Genomic DNA, 24148 nt, shown 5'->3' on the forward strand with positions numbered 1-24148 from the left:
TGCGTCCCCGTGACGTGTGTGACGTACGCAGTGGCGGCCCAGGCAACCCATACAACCGCGGTTGAGGCTGAGTGCTGGGAGAGTTTTCCCAGTCTCACACGTCTCTGCCTGGAACGGTCATGAAGTTAATCCAGAAACGAGCAAAGTTTAATTGCTCTTTATTGTACTGAGGTTGTCGTGCGGCAACAGAGTTTTGAGAAATCAAGGACGTGATACCTGTTTTCCGTGGAGTTTCTGCATAAGCTTTGCCAACCACAACTTGTTTTGGTAACAACATAGTTATAACTGGGCATGAATCGCTTGTGAGCCTAATAATCATACCGATTTTTTTCTTAAAAAAGATAACTTATTGCACCCACCGATCCAGGTGCTCGGGAACCAAAAGAAGCGGGGAAACAGAGCCTCTCTCCCAACTTTCTGAAACTTTACCATCGTCCCTCTATCGGTGATGACTGGAAAGAAATAACTAAACCGACCCTATTTCCCACGCACGCCGCATCCCATTAATATGCCATGAAAATGCAAATTCCTTGACACGGCCGCATCAATGAAATTATCCAACTGAAAAACGCATTATCGTCTCAGTCAAGACCACGTGGTTCATAGTTCATAGTTTGTTAGTCCAGATCGTAGTTTCTTATATTGAAATACAGCTGGTCAGAAATCATCACAACACAACATTCATGCATTTAAGTGGGAAGTCATCCTCAGTGGTTGACTAGTATGCCGCAGGCTTGTATGCCGGGGTGGGAGAGCTGTAAGCAGGCTTGTAGACGGACTTGTAGACCGGGACAGAAGCCTTGTAGGCAGGGGCGGCAGCCCTGTAGGCAGGGGCAGCAGCATTGTAAGCAGGGGCAGAAGCCTTGTAGGCAGGGACGGCAGCCCTGTAGGCGGGGGCGGCAGCCTTGTAGGCAGGTGCGGGGTGGTACTCGGGGTACTGGGCCTCTCCTTCGTAGGTGACATCCGCGTTGTAGCCGCCGTAGTTGTCAGCGACATACTTTACGTGCTGGACGCGGCCGTCGGGCAGAGCTACCGAGTAATATCCCTGGGTGTTGTGGCCATCGCTCTCCTCCTTCTTGGCGAAGTTGGTGCCAGTGTAATGGTCGTTGACGGCGTAGTCGTAGGCGAACGGCCTGGCATCCTCCTTGTACTGGGGCTCCGTATGGTAAGAAGCCGACTCCTGCGAGGGGGCCGGGTGGTAGGGAGCCGGAGCGGGCTTGTAGCCCGACGTCTCCGGTGCCGGGGCGGCGGCGGCGATAGCCAGGATGGCGGCAATGACGAAGCCCTGCAATGCAGTGAGAGGGTAATTGACGGATGAGCCAACCAGTTTAGCAGAGCTGTTTGGCTACGATAGATGAATATATATATATATATATATATATATATATATATATATATATATATATATATATCATAGCCTCGTCATCCGTGCGATGCATGTCTCATTGGTAAACTCAAAGTGTACTTGGCTTGATATAAAGTGTCTAGTAGCCAACAGGGCACGATATCAATGGCATCATTCCAGCACATACCTGCATAGTGTGTTCTGATGGCCGGGTTGGGAGCGCAAGTGGTGTCTGCTCCCTCGGTGCTTTCGCTTTTATAGGTCGGCCGCTAACCACTGATAGACGGTCATGGTCAGATTCCAGTGAACGGACGCCTCCAACGGTGTGACCGGCTGTGCTGACGAATTCGCACGGAATTCCTGGAACACGCCCACCTCCTAAAAGTGGGAGGTGGGCGTAATGTGACTCATGACGATGATGACCGTGCGGGTTAACATGTAGCTCATGGAGTTGCACATGGACACGCCGTTCAATTTCTACCAGTATGTCGGAAGATAAGTGGAAAAGAACATATGGCTTATAACCACGCATTTTCCTAATGAGGGAAACCGTCAAATTTTTGACATTTATCACAAACTGTGGTAGATCAGAGAGTTTTCTCCACCTTGGACCATGTACGTTGATGCAATTGTGAATGTAGGAGCACGCAAAACGTATTTGTTTTCAAGAAATTCGGTTTCTCCTGCTTTACTTGAAAAGTAGCTAGTCCTTGCAAGCGGACAACACCAAAGACTAACCCTCCCATTTCTTTTGTCCTCTAGCCTTACGCACTAAAGCCACCCAGCTCCGCTTTGTCCTTGAACTTTGGCCATATTACAGCTCTACAGGAAAGACTTTGAAAGATTTTGAACCTTGACTACAACTCCGTGCAACATAGGCAACATTAATATTCGATCGCCATGATAAAAATCTACACATCTTTCTACGGAGCCTGGCGATAAAGCAATGTTATGCAGCGCTGGCAAGTTCTGACTAGCCTGAAAGTTGCACATTTGACCCCTTGCGTGAACATTTTGACTCCTGTAGGTGGGGTCACCAACCCAAACAGGACAATGCAGGCCATGCATTAAAATGTTGACCTCATGTCGCATTTAGGAGAGACATGTTTGCGTAGAGGAGGGGCGTAAAAGATCAATTTAAGGTGTTGCGACAAAGAAATAGATTATCTAACATATCTTAATATACAAGTAGTTACTGACCTGACGGCAGTTCACCTTTAATCCCTAGTTATATTTCTGCTGATTTGTATCTATTCTTTCCCTATTTTGTTTTAGATTTGTCTATAAGCATGGTCAACGACCAATCTGGAAATACCGCCTTGAAAACAGATAACCACAAAAAGCATGCTTAGCGCTGGTTAGGTCATTACCCCAAAAATACTCCGTGACCAAGAAAAAGTCGAAAAAAGTAATGTATGGCGTGTAACCGAATGGTACCGACGGCGGCGGTGTGCGGTCGGTCGGTGCCGATGGAGGCGGGGCATGACCGACTGATGCCGACGGTGGAGCGCGGTCGGTCGGTGCCGGCGGTGGCGGGCATGACCGACTGATGCCGACGGTGGCGCGCGATCGGTGCCATCAAACCGGCCGCATCAACGTGAAGCCGAGCAACAATCGTGGTCAAAACGTCTGATCACAAACCAACACAGATATACACCGCAAGGTAGTTATACACCAAGATTGGTGCTAGAAAGAAAGAGTTAGGATATAAAGCTAAACTGGTGCATTAGTTTACCACATTTGTGAAGGCACAATGATTTGCATGTGACTCAACATAATCAAGCGAGGTAAGAAGTTAACAGTAATGTGTTGTTAACAATAAAATATCTTAGAACACTTCACAACACACTATTCATGATCTTCACCACCACAGATCACTATTAAAGATATGGTGAGTGACAAAATGATGTGGGGAGACATAATGTGGTCCATAGTAAATACTAAGTTGCACTGTTTGCTATATTTGAGTTAAGTTGTACGAACCTGCCTCCCATATTGTCAAAACATGAATCAAAACTAAATGAAAACAATAGTTTTGTATCACTTTAAATTGTATTATATTAAAGTTTAAAGATATCAGGCCAGCAAAGGACTTCAAATAAACAGACAACCATTGCACTGCTCAAACCACAGATGACCATATCACATCTTGATATTAAATACTGATGGCTGCAGCAAAACGATCGAAAACAACACCAATCAATCCCACAATATTTGCTAAAATCTGTTGTTCCACAGAGCAAACCACGTCCATAGCTTTCATTCTAAAGCAGAGTCATACACGACAATTGAAGTGATGTATACACTACAAAAATCTGGTGGCATACCTATCCATCAATTAATATGTTATAAGAGAAATGGTTCTTTTATGTATGCAAGTGTGCTTCAGTTTCAGAGTGTGCTCCAGGTCCAGGGTGTGCTCCATTTGTTTTCCATAAGTTTGCAACCTTTGATATTCCATGCGTTTAAAGAAGACAGACACTCCACCTTAAAAAAGTCATTGTCAGTTTTACCATCTTATTCTCTCAACTCTTTTCCATGGGTTATGCTGCTGTTCGATAATGTTCAATAATGATATAATGCAAATACAAATAAAAATACAACTTGTGTACATAAACCAGTGAGACATAATTCAGGCTAGATAGGATTTCCAAACAAGTGATCATCATCACCTTCCTATCCGTAGCTAACCAGAATCTCACTTGACATTCCAAACTAACATTAAACTTGATGCGTGAGCAGAAAACCCAGCGCGTATCTCCGTAGCGTATCATGCTCCTGAGAACTATGCTCAAAATAAATATGGACCGTCTCCGTGAGTGTAGGCTTCAACCCAACAAAACATTAAATGTTGGAAAAGCGCCAATTTTTCATTTGTGGCACGGGCGTAGACTTACAGAGCAAAAGAAGCAGAGATTAGTACGTCAATAAAATTGAAAAATAGCGATTGCCGGCTGCTAATAAGGCTCGTCCCGTACGACAGGTCATTGAAATAAAGGGATCCAGGTCAACATTTCATTTTTAGGAACATACTACCTCGCGTAATTGTTGACGCTTACTCAAGTACAAAACGCAAAGCAGCTTTGTGTGACTTTGGTTGTCATGACCGGCAAAGGGTCAAATAAGTCCACTGACCTTAAATGAGCACCAGTGAAATTCTGCTTACAACAGGTATCTACGTTCTAGTGCACTTTGGACACTAATCTGGATTTTAGCCTTGTGTAACGGTATTTGACCCGAAGGTCATGAGCTAGGAACCTCAGATTTTGTCAAAAGTAAGTTAACTCACAGTCTAAGAAAGCCTTTGAATGTGGTAAAAATAGATGCCTTAGTTTCTGAGATCTTAGAGAATAAAATTGACAGCACCCACCTGAGCAAGTGGTATTCAACCGGTCACCCGGGCGCTTGTTAATGCTTGCAGGTTAATGGCTGTTCGGCATTATAGCATGGCAAGCTTTGTCGAGCTGGATCAGCAGCTAGGCAGGGCGGGCTGGGCTATGGGCTGATAAATTGGAGAAACTTGCGTCTATAATCTGTATCTTTCCCAGAGAGGTGGTATTCCACAACCTTGACCTTCCGGCAGCAGAAACTGAACTCAGCTGGGGTCAGCGTGAATCTGTTGGTTTCACACAGGCGTGCAGGTTTTCGAATGCAAAGGAGAAGGCCTGCTTGATATTTAGTCGTACAGCAGCGTTTCGTCAGCATATTTGTACATGATCTCAGCGCCAGCAGTGACGTCATTACGCTTTTCGCAACTCGGCCTGACCTTATCGTACATGTGAGGTTAATATTTCTGTCGGTGACCTGATGCTTAAACGGTGCCGATTGATGCCCCAAAAATCCTTTCCCACCCTCTTTTAATCCGGTGGATTTTCCGCACGCGTTATCTGTCACTTCAAACTGGAGTCGGCTTTGCACCATGAGTTGGTCCAGCTAACGCATTGGTTGTACATCGCCGTGACGTGTGTGACGGGCAGAGTCGCGGCCCAGACAACCCAGACAATTTTTTGTGGTGAGGCTGAGTGCTGAAAGAGTTGTGCCCGTCTCACCAATTTCTGCCTGGAACGGTCATGGAGTTATCACAGAAACGAGCAAAGGAATGGCTCTTCATTCTAATGAGGTTGTCGCGTGGCAGAGGAACTTTAAAAAAATCAAGCACCTCTCATCAGTTTACCGGGGAATTCGGCATAAGCTTCACCACACACAAGTTCCTACGGTAAGAAAATAGTTATAACTGGGTGCGAATCGCTGGTCAGCCTAACAGTCACGACGATTTTTTCTTACAAATGATGAAAAGATGAATCATCGCACCCACCAAACCAGGTGGCCGGAGACCAAAGGAACGGGAAACAGGGCCCCTCCCCAAATATATGACAATTTAGCGCCGTCCCTGAATCGGTGATGACCAGAAACAACTGACTAAAATGTCTCTTTCTCCTGCGCACCCACGACCCAACTTAGGAGGACATCCCCAGGGACTGCATCAGTATGTCATAAAAATGCTACTTCCTTAACACAGCCGCGTCAATGAAACTATCCCACTGGAAAATACATGACACCTACAATCAAGACCACATGGTCCATATTTCATAGGTTGTTTGTTCGGACCGTAGATCCTTGTATTGAAATACGGCAGGTCAGAAATCATCACAGCACAGCATTCATGCATTTAAATAGGTGATCCTCAGTGGTTTACCAGTACGCCGCAGGCTTGTAGACGGGCTTGTTGACTGGGGCAGCAGCCTTGTAGACCGGAGCGGCAGCCTTGTAGGCAGGGCCGGCAGCCTTGTAGGCAGGGGCGGCAGCCTTGTAGGCAGGGCCGGAGGCCCTGTAGGCCGGGCCGGCAGCCTTGTAGGCCGGAGCGGCAGCCTTGTAGGCAGGGCCGGCAGCCTTGTAAGCAGGCCCGGCAGCCCTGTAGGCAGGGCCGGCAGCCTTGTAGGCCGGAGCGGCAGCCTTGTAGGCAGGACCAGCAGCCCTGTAGGCAGGAACGACAGCCTTGTAGGCAGGGGCAGAAGCCTTGTAGGCCGGGGCGGCAGCCCTGTAGGCCGGGGCGGCAGCATTGTAGGCAGGGGCGGCAGCCTTGTAAGCATGGGCAGCGGCCTTGTAGGCAGGGGCGGGGTGGTATTCGGGGTACTGGGCCTCTCCCTCGTAGGTGACCTCAGCGTTGTAGCCGCCGTAGTTGTCGGCGACGTACTTCACGTGCTGGACACGGCCGTCGGGCAAAGCCACCGAGTAATACCCCTGGGTGTTATGGCCATCGCTCTCCTCCTTCTTGGCGAAGTTGGTACCGGTGTAGTGGTCGTTGACGGCGTAGTCGTAAGCGAACGGCTTGACCTCCTCCTTGTACTGGGGCTCCGGGTGGTAAGAGGCCGGCTTGTAGGAGGGGGCCGGGTGGTAGGAGGCCGGAGAGGGCTTGTAGCCCGGCGTCTCCGGTGCCGGGGCGGCGGCGGCCACAGCCAGCACGGCGGCAATGACGAGACCCTGCAATGCAGTGAGAGGATGATTGACGGATGAAGCAGCCAGTTCAACAGACCTGTTTTGCTAAGATATATGGGTATATAGGTATATATGTATGCAGATATATGTATGCATATATAGATATACATATATACGTATATATATATATATATATATGCATATATACGTTTATCTATATATAACCCATTATCCATTATCCATTATCCCCATTATCCGTGCAATGCATGTCACGTCGCTAAACCCAGTGCTTTTGGCTTGAAATGAACTCCCTAGTAGCCAACAGGGCACCATATCAATAGTATTCTTACAATTCATACCTGCATGGTGTGCTCTGATGGCCGGGCGTGCAGTAAAAGTGGTGTCCGCTCCCTTGGTGCTTTCGCTTTTATAGGTTGGCCGCTAACCACTGATAGCCGGTCACGGTCAGAGTTCCAATGAATGGACGGCCCTAACGGTGTCACCGGCAGTGCTGTCGAATTCGCACGGAATGCCTGGTATACGCCCACCTCCTAGAAGTAGACCATGATGCGACCTATGAAGTTGCACATGCACATGCCATTACATTTGTGCAGGTGAGTCGGAACATAAATTGCCAGGAACAGAGAGCTTATGGCACAGCATGTTCGTATCGATCTTTTTTGGCCATGCCCTGAACCCAAGATGATCATGCCAACGACTCGGGATCATTTATTGGAGCAATTTATACTTCCCTCTCATCCCCAACTGACAGCAGTTCTAGTCTTTTCCTTGCCTCGTTTTCACCCCATCATATCGCATTCAGTTCGCTACAGTTTAGGCCGTATTTCACCCGAGAGTAATGACAACGTGGATTAAGTGCGAGGAGAAACCAGAATATGGAAGCATAGGTATGGTATGGAGGTATGGGGCTGAATGTTTGGGATCGTTTTTGTCATGAGGATATCTTCCCGCCCCCCCCCCCTCCCGCTACACACACACACACACACACACACAATACCACACACACACACACACACACACACACACACGGCATTCTTTAGAAATAAATGGGCGGAAACAGACACTGGACGGCCAGGCAGATGCATGCATGCGTATTCGTTGTTTCAAGATATTTTTAAGGTGATAAACTATCAGCAGACTTTTACAGATACGACTCTGTCGTACTTAAACGCATCGGTGCCACGCATGTTGGCATACGTGATTTAAAATGCGAATTGTTTTACCACATACAGAACTAAGCTTGAAACGATAGCATACGGATATGATGCAGGCCATATCTGAAATGTACGCAATAATTCTAACTCGAAGCCAAAGCCAAAGCGAGATGAAATCGTCCAGTGATTCTCGCTTCGCCTTCGCTTAATCCACTCCAGGCCGGTCGACAGAAGAAAACAGCGGCCCTGTATTGGCTGATAAAAAGCCAGCGTGACGTCACTGGTGTCAACACTCAAATGCACGTCGGGTCGCTGGAGTCCGAACATAATGCTGAGGGGCAAACAGAAACCAGAAATATTCGTGCCGATAGTGAGCACGCCGTTAAAGGGATGTGCATGAGACCAGCGAGCCAGTAACGTATAAGTTCGTGGCGAATACAATGATGGGGTTACAAACCTAGGCGGAAATCAGCAACTATGCATTGTCACGGGAAGTGAATACTCATACACAAGTCTTATCCGAAAAAGGGCGGCAGAAACAACGAGCTACTTCGTGCCCCTACCGTATAAGTTTAGTGGCAGGCGTATGTGATCAGCAAGCCGATAGCGTATAAGTTAACGACAACTTTGCTGAGGTAACAGCCTTACGCGATGAGCATTTACAATGCACTTCGAGCTCATGCGGGTTCCAACTTGTCGAGTGTGCGAGTCATCTTATGATTGTTAGACTGACAAGCGGTTCGCACCCACTGATAACTATTTTCTTTCCAAAACAAGTTGTGTAAAACTCATGCCGGCACTCCCAGGAAAACGGAATCGAGTGCTGAGTTTCTAAAGCATTTCTGCCACCCGACAGCCGGATAACAATGAAGAGCAATTCCTCTGCTCATTTCTGGAATAACTCCAAGACCGTTCCAGACAGAAACGTGTGAGACTGGCACAAATCTCCCAGCACTCAGCCTCACCGCAATTGTCTGGATTGTCTGGGCCGCGACTGCGTACATCACACACGTTACGGGGATGCACAGCCAATGAGCTCCAGTCGCTTATATCGCAAAGCCGACCCCAGTTTGAGTTGACAGAAAACGCGTGCGGAAAATACACCGGAGTAGAAGAGAGTTGGAAAGGACTTTTGAGGCACAAGTCGTCACCATTTAGCCACCAGGTCACCGACAGAAATCTAAACCTCACATATACCATACGGTCAGGCAGAGTTCCGCTACCGAGCGTGATGACGTCACTGCTGGCGCTGAGATGATGTACAAATATGCTGACGAAACGCTGCTGTACGACTCCCAATGTCAATCAGGCCTTGTCCCCTTCATTCAAACACGTGCACGACTGTGTAAAACCAACGGAGTCATACTGAACCCAGCTGAGTTCAGGTTCTGGCGCCGGGATGTCATTGCTATGGAATACCACCTTCTCTGGAAAAGACATGGACTAGAGACGCAGCTTTCTCCAAAATATCAGTCGGCAGCCCAGCCCACTCCGCGTAGATAGTGATGCAGCCCGATAAAGCTCGCCATGCTACAATGCCGAACCACCATGTTTGTGTTGTGCAATTGTGTAGGACTCTGCATTGAAATTAAAGCTATGGATGTGGTTTCCTGTGTGAAATAACAGATTTTAGCAAATATTGTGGGATTGATTGGTGTTGTTTTCGATAGTTTTGCTGTATCCATCAGCATTGAATATCAAGATGCAATATGATGCATCTGTGGTTTGATCAGTGCCGTGGTTGTCTGTTTAATTGTGGTCATTAACTGGCCTGATACGTTTATACTTCGATGTAATACGAAACCGTTGTGCCCATTTAGTTCCTATTCATGTTTTAGCAATATGCGAGACAAGTACGTTCAAGCTATCTCAAATGGGGCAAAGAATGCAACTAAGTCTTTAATTTGGGCCCTAGCATGTCTGCCCACATCATTTTGTCATTCTCCATAGCTTACATGGTGATCTGTGATGGTGTATATCATGTATAGCTTGTTGTGAAGTTTTCTAAGATATTTTCTTGTTGTTGACAAGTTGCTGTTAACTTCTTACCTGGCTTGATTATCATTCAGTCACATGTATATCATTGCGGCTTTTTTGATTTATCTATTGGCTTTTACCAAAAGGGTTAACGTATAAACCACATTATCTTTTTATCCTAGCTTTTTTCAGCAACAATTTTGGCGTATTACTGCCTCGCAGTGTATATCTGTGTTGGTTTGTGATCATTTTTGATATGATGCAGTCTCATCAAGGATCTATTATTCTATATGAGTAAGCATAACGTGTGGTTTGTGGCAATTTTCAAATAAGCACGCATGAAAAATATTATGCTTCATTCGACTGTTCAAAATGCACAAATTCAAGCATACACTCAACGTTTCTGATATTTTGTCGCACACCTCATATCAACGCATCATATGCCATCATGCCATCAACCATCATATGCCATCAACAATTGCCAGTTGTTAAATCCAGAGCGGCGTCATTCGTTTGTGCACGACGTTTTGATCACGATTGTTGCTCCGCTTCCAAATAGTTGCCATGACTATCCTGGGTTCAGGGCAAGGCCAAAAAAAGATCGATACGAACCTGCTGCGTCATAAGCTATATGTTCCAGGCCATTTGTCTTACGACTCACCCGTACAAATCTAATGGCGTGTCCATGTGCAGCTTCATGGGTTACATCATGGTCTACTTCTAGGAGGTGGGCGTGTACCAGGAATTCCGTGCGGATTCGACAGCGCAGCCGGTGACACCGTTGGCGGCGTCCGTCCACTGGAATCTGACCGTGACCGTCATCAGTGGTTAGCGGCCGACCTATAAAAGCGAAAGCACCAAGGGAGCAGACACCACTTGTACTGCACACCCGGCCACCAGAACACACCATGCAGGTATGCAATGGAATGATATCATTGATACGGTGTCCTGTTGGCTACTAGAGTTTATTTCAAGCCAAGTACACTCTGGGGTTAGCGATATGACATGCATTGCACGGATAGTGAAGTTGATATATATATATATATATATATATATATATATATATATATATATATATATATATATATATGTGTGTGTGTGTGTGTGTGTGTGTGTGTATACATACACATATATGTTTATGCCTATGTATCGTAGCAAAATAGCTCTGCTGAACTTGCTCCTTCATCCGCCAATCATGCCCTCCCTGCATTGCAGGTCCTCCTCATTGCCGCCGTGCTGGCCGTGGCCGCCGCCGCCCCGGCACCGGAGACGCCGGGCTACAAGCCCGCTCCGGCCCCCTCATACAAGCCAGCCTCTTACCACTCGGAGCCCCAGTACGAGGAAGAGGCCAAGCCGTTCGCTTACGACTACGCCGTCAACGACCACTACACCGGCACTAACTTCGCTAAGAACGAGAAGAGCGATGGCCACAACACCCAGGGATATTACTCGGTGGCTCTGCCCGACGGCCGTGTCCAGCACGTGAAGTACGTCGCCGATAACTACGGCGGCTACAACGCTGAGGTCACCTACGAGGGAGAGGCCCAGTACCCCGAGTACCATCCCGCCCCTGCCTACAAGGCTTCTGCCCCTGCCTACAAGGCTGCCGCCCCTGCCTACAAGGCTGCCGCCCCGGCCTACAAGGCTTCTGTCCCTGTCTACAAGCCTGCTTACAGCTCCCCCACCCCGGCGTACAAGGCCGCGGCATATTAGTCAACCACTGAGGATGACCTATTTAAATGCGTGAATGTTGTGTCGTGATGATTTCTGACCAGTTGTATTTCAATACAAGGGACTACGGTCTGCAATAACAAACTATGAACGATAGACCAAGTGGTCTCGATTGAAGGGGTCAAGCGTTTTCCATTGCAATAATTTCATTGATGAGGCTGTGTTGAAAAATTCATATTTTCATAACATATGGATTCAGTCCCAGACAGTGTCCTCCTAAGTTGGGGCGTGGGTGGGTGGGAAAGAGAGCCATTTTGGTTAGTTCTTTCCGATCACCACCGGAAGGGGGACGATGCTAAATTTTCAGAATGTTGGGAGAGCGGCTCAGTTTCCGGCTCCCCCTGGTTTCAGAGCATCTGAAATAGTAAGTGCAATGATTCATATTTTCATTATGTATAAGAAAAATCGCCATGATTGTTAACCTGACAAAGGATTCGTACCCAGTTATAACTATTTTCTTACCCAGGCAAATTAAGTTTGGTAAAGCCTATGCCGAATTTTTCCGAAAAACGGGGTTCAAGTACTTGATTTTTGAAACTCCTTTGCAACGCGACAACCTGATTGGAATGAAGAGCGATTTCTTTGCTCGTTTCTAGAATAACTGCAAGACCGTCCCGGGCAGAAAACGATGATACTGACACCATTCTCCCAGCACTCAGCCTCACCGCCATTGTCTGAGTTGTCTGGACCGCCACCGTGTACGTCACGCACGTCACGGGGACGCACAGCCAGCGAGCTTGAGGAGCTCATGGTGCAAAGCCGAACCCTGTCTGAGTTGACCGAAAGCGCGTGCGGAAGATACACCGGACTAGAACAGAGTGGGAAAGGATTTGTGGGGCACCAATCGTCACCGTTTGCGCATCAGGTCACGGAGAGAAATCTGAACCTCACGTATACCAAGACTAACCCGCAAGTCAAACCAAAATGCCACTTGAATGTTTTAGCACAATAGACGCATCATCATGAAAAAGTTGCCAGCAAATTTCGACCGTTTCGTATAGACTAGTTCAGAATAGAGGATGTATAGAAGTGTAATGTCAAAGGCCCAATTCTTGAGAATTGGTGTCATCAACTGCTGTTTATAGCCTGCTTTTGATAGCTGGTGAGGTGGGCCACGAAATTTGGTTAGGACACGTCTTAGAAGGGTGTTTATGGAAACACCTGCGCTGCAATGGGTGGGAACAAATTATGAATGAATGTAGGCACCTTTCAAGATATTTACACCGGATCGAAGGCGGTATAAGCGGAGCAGAACAGTCCGGTGATTCTCACTTCATCTGTGCTTAACTCACTCCATGTCCCCCGAGGGAAGAAAACAGCGGCCTTGTGTTGGCTCATAAAATAGCTAGCGTGACGTCACTGGTGCCACGACATTAGTGCACGTCGGGTCGCTGGAGTCCGGACATAATGCTGAGGGGGCAAACAGAAACCAGAAATATTCCCACATATAGAGAACAAACCGTCATCGGAATGTGCATATGACCAGCGAGCCAGTAACGTATAATTTTGTGTCGAATGCAATCATGGGCTTTACAAGCTTAGATGATAATCAGCTAGTACGAGGTGGCACGACAAGCTACTAGTTATACACTGGCGCCATCCGCAGACGCTTCGATGGCAAATTCCAGGCCGCCTCTCCGCCAAACACAAGCCACCAATCGCACGCGTTCTCCGCCAATCAACAGCCAGAACTAGTACTGGGCCCGACGCAACCCGCAAATCACATCCTGCAAATTTGAGTCGCCGGCGAACTGGCACCTCCAATCCACAGTGAGCATCGCTGCCATAGTTTTGCTTTGAATAGTTATCTCGACACTCAAATGCGCGAGGACGCGTGGCGCCGCGGGATGTTGCCAGTTTCGTGACGGGAGGGTCCCGGGACGGCGGCAGACTTTCGTTTAGGCCCACTTTGCACGCTTGCGTTGGATTTTCTGGAGCAGTTCATAGGCATTTAAGTAAAGTTATGAGATGTTCATGCCGCGCAAAGCTCAGCCATTATTAATTTCATTATACGGTCAGGTGCCGGTCATGATCAGAACCCGCGCGGGCATTCGGCCTTTCCGTCAATATCGTCGGCTCTGGACATACGCTCCTTGTATTTAGCCGGGCCCGAAGCCTAGTCGGTATCTACGAGTTGTCCGGATGTGATGTGAACCACGTCGCGTAGAAGAGCCTACCTCGAAACAAAAATAACCGGACTTCAACCACCTTGCTTCGGGTGGCTAGGTGTTCTTCGTTTTACCTGTATGTGTCTCAAGGTGCATCTGAAATAGAGAACGCAATTCTACCGGTATTTATATGATAGTGCATGCCACATATCTGCACCAATACAAGTCGGCGGCATTGTTATCTCCGCCTGGTCCTCTAATTGTTGGCACGTGGCCGCTGTGGCCTCCCCTCCCCCCCGCACCAACCTTCACCACTGATTGAGTCAGGGGCGGATCCAGAGAGAGTGGTCACGGGGCCCATGACCCATCGTGGTACCCCGAAGTGGCCCATAGGCTCCGAAGGGGTCCGTAGGTGACCAAAAAGGTACAGCTTTTTAACACAAAACACAAAAAAATATTTGGATTTCCAGGCCACCGAGAAGAGTTGCAAACGAAAGTGAATGGCCTACGAGAAAAGATAAACATCTTCAATAATGGAAAAAGTTGTTTATTGGAAATTATAAGCCTTATCACGCTGTCCAGAGTCCTATCCTGTTTCCGGGGACCTATATACCCACTTGCAAGGTCATTTCGATCGTTAAGGAGCCTTCCACGCTAGCCCTGACTGCTTTGCGTTTACTCGGAGGGCCCTGCACTGTTGCTGTGCTGTTCCTGCTAGCGTGCCGGGGCGCTGTTGTCAATCAGAGGCCTTCCACGGACTCTTTCCAGTCGCCAGAAAGGCTCTGTGGGCTATAGCAGGGGACCCCCATGTTAACTTGCTCGGGTATTCTCGGTGGCTCGGGGGCACTTTACGTTGGCGCTTCCAGTTTTATGTCACTTGCTTAGGGCGCTATGCTCTTGTCGGGGGCTAATCTGTTAACCCGTTTATGCACACTCTGTCGGTCGGGGCCCTCGAAACTGGGTCCAGCGTGCTTTCCATTTGAATGGGGGGCCCTGGACACTTGTCGGGGCTCCATCTGTTAAGCTGCTCCGGCACACTGAATTGTTTAGGGGCCCAGCACATTGGGTATTTTAATGTAGGGACCTACGCTCTTGTCAATGCCATCTGATAGCCTGTTCAGATACACTCGATCTTTCGGGGGCCCTCTACATTGGGCCTTGGGGAAGCCCTATTTGAATAGAGGCCCTACGCACTTGTCTGGGGTCCCCTCTGTTAACTTCTTTGGCCAAAGTGGATTGTCCGGGAGCCCTGCGCATTGAGTCTTGGCGTTTGAATTTAGGGCTCTGCGCTCATATCGGGGTCATCTGATAACCTGCTCGGGTACACTCCATCTTTTGGGGGTCCTCGCACTGGGTTTTGGGCACTTGTTACTTCAATGGAGGGACCTCCGCTCTATGCTTTTGTTGCGGCCCCTTCTGATAAGCTGCTCCGGTGCATCCGATTGTTGGGTGACCTCTGCGTCGGGTCTTGGATACTTGCTTTTTGAGTGGAGGTCCTCACGGGGCCCTATCTCAGGCACCCTCGATCATTCGGAGCCGTCTACAACATGCCGTGGGTATTTCACATTTGAATGGGCGGCCCTACACTCTTGTCGGCGGCCCCATCTGTTCACCACCTTTGAATTTAGGGCGCTGCACTCCTATCCGGGGCCGTCTGGTAATCTGTTAGGGTACACTCCATATTTCGGGGGCCCTCTGCACAGGGTTTGGATACTTCTTATTTGAATGGAGGGCCTAACGCTCTTTTCGGGCCTCTTCCGATAAGCTGTTGAGGTGCATTTCATCGTTCGGGGGCCATCTGCATTGGGTATTGACTGATTCCTATTTGAATGGAGGGCCCTACGCTCTTGTTAGAAGCCCTATCTGTTAAGACGCTCGGACACACTCTATCTTTCGGGGCCCCTCTTTATTAAGTCTTGAGGACTTTCTATTTGAATGGAGGTCCCTGGGCTCTTGACGGGGGCCCGATGTAATAACCTGCTCGGGAAATGGCCACGCGCTCATGTCGGCCCCCCCCCCCTATCTGTTACCTCCTCGGGCACACTCGATAAGAAGCTAAATAACTATCTAGTTAAATATATTGTCTCGAAGCATCGCCCGGGGTCCGATGGGTGTCATATATGCATGCATGGGTTTTAAGGGGTTTGCACGTAAAGAAATATGGTTTACGAATTCAAGCGTAAACTGCGCGAAGAACATGGGAAGTAGATAGGCTATGTTGAGAAGTCCATGCGTCCTACTCGTTTCATTTGTGATGTACACCTGCGAGATGCTCAAAGCGAAACAGATAATTAAAATAACTCTTCGACGACCATCTTTTTGACAGAACACGCTAAGGTTAAAATCCAAGGATGTACGGACCATTTCCCTTTAGAACCCAAAGGTACCTTCAAAGTACGGGACCATCCAGACAGGAAAAATGGTGAATCTATTTTGATAGGAAGTTGGCGACCAGACTTCAGTGTACAGGACTCGTCATGAACGATTATTTGAATGTGGCTAGTGTTTTGATGTGTTATGCATGCTGGCTTAAACTCGCCTTCATGTATCAATGTTGTCTGACGCTTGATACACGATGTCTGTTTAATTGAAATCGTTTGCGTGTAAAAGTGATGCGTGATGCGACGTGCCTGTTAACTTGAAATCGCTTGCAGAAGTGAATGATGTGTTATGCGTGACGCCTGCTAACTTGAATTAACTTGCATATACAGGTATTTTTCACGCATTTTAATTCTCAGTTAGATGTCCACTGTATCGCAGAAATGACTGGCAATTGCTCCTTGTTTAATCCCCTGCATGTTCGTGGTCTGTAAAAACTGTGGCTAGCTGTTTTTGTTTTAGGAAAAACTCAAACGTCGAGTAAAATCGGCAGATAAATTTGATTTCGAAATTCTTTTCGATAAACGCATGTAGCCGAAATATCACATTTATCTTTCCATTTTCCTCTTTCTTCTTTGAGAAATAAAGTGATTAATGTTGTTTTATCTATACGCATAATGTTCCTCACGAATGCACTTTACAATTTGCGGAGCGCTGCCATGATGTCGATAATGATGGCGGCATGCCTTCTACATAACAGTTTAAACGTAATATCAAGATTTTGTCCGGTCACTAAGGTCAGTCTAGACCAAAGTCATGCCATAACGCCAGGCCGACTTCAGTTACAACTGCGTTGGGAGCTATGGCTAAATGCCTATCCTGGAAATGAATCGTGTGCAGGGTTGATGTGTGGTCGTATATGCAACTCCTGCAACGGGAAGAGCGTTCATTGCAATTGTCTAAGGGCGGGACGGCCAGCATCGTCTCGCATAGGATTGTGTCGCCGAAGACTCGCCCTGCGGTAGAGTTTCTCTGTTGCCGGCGCAGATCACATGCCTGCCGCCGTCAGCAACTACAAAGCCCGCCCCTACAAACTCGAATTCAGTTAGTAGCGTGTGCCGGGGAACTCAGTTGAAATCGCCGGGCGCGACAGGGTCCGATACATGCCAGTCAAACACGCGATTTCAAGCAGCAAAACCAAGGTGATGCAGATGACTTCGTGGACTGGAGCATATATCAATTTGGTGTTTGGGAGTTGCCCTGTCGCCTACGCCACCTTTTTTTCCTTTCTCCTCTCCTTCTTCTTACGTTTCCGCCTACTTCCCCTAATCCTTGAGTTCCCCCCCCCCCCCCGTCGAACTCGCCGAATGTGCACCTCCGCAGAAGGGCGGCAGGAACAACGGGCTATTTCGTGCCCATGCCGAATGGACTTGGTGACAGTCGTCTGTGACCAGCGAACCGATTGAGTAGGATTTAACGGCAAGGTGAATGACGTGGGTGATAACTTTAAGCGGCAAAAAATTGTAATGTAATTCGAACTTAACCCAGTCATGACGCCGTTGGTGGTGCGATAAGGTGGGAAACGTGGGGAGTATGTTTGCTGCACCGAATTGTGTCCGCGCTAAATGCGCCAGCTACATTGTAGAAAAGTAAGGTACATAGAACAAGTTACATATCTTTCTTCATAAATGCGCTCAGGGTGTTTTTATCAGAAAAACGCCGGTTTATTATTTAGTTAGTGAGAGCCGCCTCATTCCTACGTCTGACAAAAATTTATGTAACTTTATGTTTGTTAGAGCAAATCTTGTTACTTACAGCAACCTCTTGCTTTTAAAATCATAAGCATATCTCGGTTTGGAGGCCTAAATTCATTCCCGTTTACAGGCCATCCAATCTTTGGATACAAGCGTCCAGCATACTAGTCAGACGCTGAGAACGAGCCGCAATTTTAAACCACTGAATGTTGTGTTATGAAACTTCCCGTGCGCTGATCTGTTTTATCAAAACAAAATATACTGATCAGACGATAAGGTTCTAGCTCAAGAAGCTATGATGTTTCCATTGTGCGAAATTCGGTGACACGGCTGCGGTAACATACGTGCACGTTCCCAAGGATGATGACAATCATATCATGATTATGATGACATCGCTGGAATGTAATGGTTGTTTAAGTGACGACCGTCTTTATAATGGATTTGCACAGGAGCATCCGGACCACTTCCATGCTGGATGAGGTAACAAGGCCTCAGGCACTTTTGGGATTTTCTTGCCGGTCAGCCATAGAGGTCGGGTGCTTTTGAGCCAGATGCGCATCGCAAGATGGCTGCATGAATTGCCGTTAACTTTACACACACAACTTTCGTGACGATCCACGGCGTAGATTCGCCGCCGTCCCATACAGGTGTCAGCCACGGCGCACGCGAGACCGGTGCGTGGCTTGCACTTTTACTGTGCTGTGCAGGCTGTGCTGTGCAACAGCGGCGCGTGGCTTTGCGCTTTCGCTGTGCTGTGCAACAGCTGCGCAGGTTTCTTCACCATCTGATGTTGTGGTTTAAGTGATAGGGTAGCCCTAAAGTTGTAGCCTCTGGTATTTTCGAGGGGTCTAAGAGATGACTAACACTGTTTGACACCAATAAATGCGGTGGCACGCTTCTTAATGCAGTCAGAGCGCTATGTTTCCCAGGCTACAAGCACCATCGGAGACGATAGCGAAGAGCCGACGATGGCAGGCGGGGTGCCAGTCCTGGCCGCCGCCTCTGAGACCTCGGCCCCAGCGATGCCACCACCCACAGCACCGGTGGTGAAATCAAGCATAGCAGGCGGAATTGGTCGAGTGACCATGCGTTGTACAGTGGATGAACCACATCGCATGGAACTGCAAGCAGAAAAATAAACTGGCCGCAACATAATGTGATTTGATCATGCTATTGACGTTGGCTTTAATTTTGATCTAAAATGAACGGCAGACTTCCACCACTCCCACAAAATCCTTCGAACTTATTTCAGTTCACCAAAAAACTCCGAGTTGATGGTTTAGGACGCTGTGAAAATTGCCCTCGTTTCAGATGGTGTCAAAAGACAATTGGCTAGGCGTGATTGACTCATACCTGATAGGATTGCGTTTGTGTTGCAGTATTTCGCATCTGTGTCACGTTTTCAGGAGACTGTCGGCCCAGAGAATATAGCTGACCATGGCGCCGTGGACCGATTTATCGAACGCCCTCTGTGCCTTCGAGATCCACGCCAGCACGATACCAGTAATGCGGAGGCCGCCACCATTCGAGAAATGTGGCATCAGCTCTCAGAAATCGACATACGACTTCAGATGGTGCCACGTATTCAGGCTCGTCTTACACGAGGGTGCCTCAAGATACCTCGCTCCAGTGTTGTCCCTAGTGTTGAAAGCTCTCAGAGGTGCGTATGATTCTCTTGGCATTTCTAATGTCAGCACGCGACCGGGTGGCCGGCTAGATACCCTTCGCTCGGATAGAGGGTCAATTTGACCCACCGAAATCCCAGGAACTAAGAAAGCTAGAGGCACGAAATTTACAGAATATGTTGACCTGTACGTGAACTCACTTACGTTCAATTTTGAAGTTTCTAGGTCATGACCTTTGGGTTAAATAAGGTCAAACAAGGTCAAATTCCAGGTTAGTCTCCAAAGTGCCCATAGAACCTAAAAACTGTTCCTAGGCAAAAGGTCTCATGCTCATTTAAGGTCTGTGACCTTGTTTGATCTTTTGAAGGTCATGGTCACTAAAATCATACAAGACTGCTCTGAGTTTTGCAGTTAAGTAAACAACAAAGATTACGCCAGGCAAAATGCTCCTAAAAACAGAATGTTGACCTGGGCCATTTTAAGTCAATGACCTACTCTGGCATCTAAGAGGTCGATGAAAGATGTATAATGCGGTTCCTGCTACCAATAAATTCAAAGTGAGCTATCCCATACAGGAAGCCCTTGAGTAATAAAAGAGGTTGCTTTTTGCCTTGGTCTGACCTTCGTACCCGACCTTAGGCGAACGTAAATTTCTTATCAATATTTGTGTTGCCTAAGGAAGTATCTCAGAGATGTGTGGCTTCGTCAAACACTTCAGTGTTGCATCAGATTGAACGATTCCATAGTAATCGCGTTCACTGAAAACATGATCTGGATTTCTGACCTGCCGTCAAAAGTTTGGTCTGACACGCCATAGGTCAGCGACCTTACAAGGCTCACCTAAATTTTTGATACCAAACGATCCGCTTTTTAATCGTCTACAGATAGACAAATTTTGGTACGGCTACGCCGCGCCGTTCGCAAACCATTGTGGAAAAACCTTCGGGAGAGGGTCAATTTGACCCCTCCTGAGCGCGTGTTAATTGGCTAACAGTGTTACACGTATGCCATGCAATAAGAAGAGAATGTGTTCATAAACGCTATTTCATCTAACTGCCACTTTGAGACTTTGTTGGCCCCGAGTCATTAAAAAAAACAGTGTTTTACTCGCAATACGTAGGACATGCGGTTGCCTCCTGCAGCTAGTAATGCTCCTGGTCCCACTTATAACATAGGGAGTCTCGTGCAAGACAGTCATAGCATGGAAGCCAAAAAACCTTCGGCCAATGCTGCTCGCACGCGCGGGGCAGCTGCAGGAGATCGGCAGCGTTGGCCCGGGTATCCCGGTCGGACACATTGCTGCAGCGAACAAAATATATCCTCAGGTGTTTAGGCGCATACAGCTGCAGTAAACATCGGTGAAATATGTCACGCTAACATATTCGCTTGTCGCAATCGGACCGTTACAAGCTTCCGGAACGTGAGCGACACTCAGACCTGCGGGTGCAGAACGCGATGTGGGCACAGTGGTTGATGACCTGGATGCACCGTCTGTGTGTAATGGTACGCCACCAAAAACTGCAGTGTAGTCAAATATGTGGGGTTGGATAAGCGATTCCATATTCTCTCGATGTCGAGAAATGCACTATCAGAAAATGTAGACACATCTAGTACTGTAGCTTACCAACGCCTCACAACGGGTGATGCATGCGGCTGCGATGATGTGACAAATGCCCTGTAATGATGCAGAACTATTCAGTAGATGGTGTATATAGTCACGTAGATGTTGGGTCATACAGTGTGATGGAAGTGCTCTAAGCGCACGACTTTCTCCGCTGTACGTGGACATTTTTATTGCGATGTATATGGCCTATACATAAGTAACAGATAACGTCATTTTTAATTTGCATGCAGTGATAACTCAGTATTCGTTTTTTCCGGAATGCGGTCCAGTTCCATTCGAGCGAAATCTGTTATGCACGCGGCTGAGAAGTGTACGATACAGGTCGTTTGTTAGACACACCGGAGATGCCGCCCAGAAGCCGGACTGCAGCCGGCTGGTCGAAACCACTTGAATAAAACTGGCCAGCACACACCGAGGACGCGTGCGAAGACCCGGCCAGTTGTCTGTATCTCGGTGGGCGACGATCATGCGAGAGTACGGATACTGCAGGCAGCGCCTGCTCGACAACCGGCTCATTGAGGGAAGCGACCTGGCGCTGCCTGACATCAGTCATAAGACGCTCCTCACCTGGTATGTTTTTGGGAGATCATAATCGATGTCTTTACCACGTGGTCAAGTATGCGCTGAAGCGCAAGTTTCTCACCTCGTTTACGGTTGCTATTGTGGCTGATAAATGCAGTAGCTTGTATCCGTTCTGTAGCATCTGCCTTGTGATTTACTGTGGTAATAATTGACTGAAAAATTCACCGCTAACCCCAAGTAACGTAAAAGCATCATTTGGCGAGAATGCTACAAGGTAAAAATCATTGGTATTAATCGGTGATATTGATATTGATCAGTATTTTCTTGAAATTGTTGCCGACGTCGTAAAGGCAGAAAAAGGCATCAATTCCACTTGCAGCGTTAGGCAAGTTATTCGCGATGTGCGTTTTTCATGCCGTTCGCAAAAGAAATAAGCCCGTATCGGAATTCTGAAGGGCGTTTTGCTGCGTTGCTTCCAGGTACAATGATCGTGAGAAGCGGTGCGAAGCTGCCATTGTCCTGAAGCAGGTCGTGTTACCACCCAGGAGACCGCCGTCTCCCAAGCCCCTAGCAGGAGCCCTTCCGCTTCTGAATATTCTGCCGGGGACGTCCCAACCGACGATTGTGTTCATCTTACCTAAAAACACCACCGGCCCGGTGGCCACCGGGGCCGGCTACGACCGGCAGCCTGGACAGCGGCAAGAGCAATCGTACAGGCGCCAGGCCGCGTTGGTGCCCTGTGCCGTCTGCCAGAGGCCGCGCACCGCGACGCTGGGGCACAGACGTGACAAGCAGGGACGGTTTTACTGCCCGCAGAGCCCAGAGTGCCTCCCATTTGCGCAGTGGTTCACAACAGACCGGCCCCCACTGAGAAAACCCAAGACAGGATGGATCAAGGGCAGAACAGCTGTCTGCTGCTGCATCGATAGTACATTTCGATACATTTGACGTGTATGTCACCTCGATGAAGGCTGTCCTGATATTTGTTTGCAAGGAGCCTATTATTGTCCTATTTCATGGAGATTTTGATTTTGACAGAAGAAATATGACACAGGATTGTGCGGTGGTGTTCTGGTCTGCACTTGCTTAGTACAGAGGTATTAAGTATATATTAAGTATATTAACGATCTTACGTGACCAATGTTTGACACCGGTCAGTCTTTTTGCCTTTCCAGTTAAGAAATAGACGTCCACTTTAACTATTTTCATAACTTTGTCTCCCATACTTTCTCCCACCCTGGTGGTGCCATGGAGCTCGTGTGCCTGTATGGTTGCATAACAAGTTTTTTTTAGATGTGCTTGAATCTCACACAGAGGTTTTAATGAGGAAAATTTGAGGTAAACAAATGCCACGCTCCGCCAAAAAATAAAACAATAAAAACACAACCACACACAACCACTCAGTGCGTAAATACCTCTCACTTGCATACCCACACAGAACAACGGACATTTGACCAATCTTAGAGGGTCGACATCTATTTCTGGTTGTTTGTTTCCGGTCAAAGCCTAGGGGGCCAACGCTAAACTTCCGCAAAAGTTAGGTTCGCACCGCCTTGCACATATGCGCTCTGAATCGAGAAGGTATGTGCTGTGCATGCAAGTCCTGCGACGGGCAGGGCGTTCATAATAACTGTTAAAGGGAATGTTCCACATTTGAAGATCTTGAGGTAGATATCAGGTACGATGAGAAAAGCTTACTTGGTACTACTATTGGAAAGCTTTGAAGGTTCCAAAACGACTCAGGAAGAAAAATACCAAAGTTTGTAAAATGCGCTCCATTACGTTATTGTTTGTTGGCATCATGGAATTGTTCTGTGACGACAGCAATACCTTGCAGCATCTGGCAGCCAGACCTAAAGAATACCTCGAAACACACGAAAGCTGACGCCGACTGGCCATTCTCGTCGCGGTGCTGTTTGGAGTGGCGGATTAGCGGGTGGTTTGTTTGTGGACTTTTTGTCCTGGTGCTGGCAATAAGAAAATTTGTGTTGGGTTTGACATACGCAACGTAGCGATCGCCAGCTTTTATCACAGATTATTAACCTCAAAGCGCGATATGCTGTGCTGCTGCTGTTGCTGCTGTGCTCTTGATGACTTTGTCAATACTTTATTGTCGGCCCATCTTTGCCTCCAGTGCTATAGTGCTGACATTCATACCATATGATGTGCACGGTAGTTACTTTCATTATTGCTTGTACCCGGAAATGCGGTGACATGCGAAAATTCATAAATTAGTAACGTTGTAATGAATTTATTGCCAAAGAATTGCTATTGCTATGGTAAAAATGGTAAGGTTGGGCTGCCAAGTTGTTTTTTTTGCTCGGAAATAATTATGCAATTAACAGTTAACACTGCTATAACCATTCTGGCGTAATGACATTCTTGCTGTTGATAGTCCTTTGGCATTGGTAATCAGTTACCAGTCATTCATAAATTATAAGCTGCTGTCTCATAGGCTTGACGGAGTAATCAACCAATGTGGTACATGGTGTAATGGCGTAGGTAAACAGCTGTGACACTACCTCAGTGCTG

General features: G+C 47.6%; 2 protein-coding genes across 2 annotated transcripts; one reads left to right on the forward strand and one right to left on the reverse strand.

The window, feature by feature from the left end:
- Positions 1–916: 916 nt before the first annotated feature.
- Positions 917–1557, reverse strand: LOC119114769 (cuticle protein 7-like; the record flags this gene model as incomplete). Its single annotated transcript, XM_037238804.1, has 2 exons — positions 1533–1557; positions 917–1285 (listed from the first exon to the last, which is right to left on the reverse strand). Coding segments are annotated over exons 1-2 (375 nt in total), but the record flags the coding sequence as incomplete, so codon positions are not given.
- Positions 1558–10841: 9284 nt separating this feature from the next.
- Positions 10842–11646, forward strand: LOC119090266 (cuticle protein 7-like). Its single transcript, XM_037213049.1, has 2 exons — positions 10842–10847; positions 11242–11646. Exons 1-2 carry the CDS (start codon positions 10842–10844, stop codon positions 11644–11646), a joined length of 411 nt encoding a protein of 136 aa, XP_037068944.1.
- Positions 11647–24148: the final 12502 nt, after the last annotated feature.

Source organism: Pollicipes pollicipes, unplaced genomic scaffold, assembly GCF_011947565.3.
Source record: "Pollicipes pollicipes isolate AB1234 unplaced genomic scaffold, Ppol_2.1 Scaffold_3087;HRSCAF=3621_pilon_pilon_pilon, whole genome shotgun sequence".
Taxonomy (NCBI): Eukaryota; Metazoa; Arthropoda; class Thecostraca; order Pollicipedomorpha; family Pollicipedidae; genus Pollicipes; species Pollicipes pollicipes.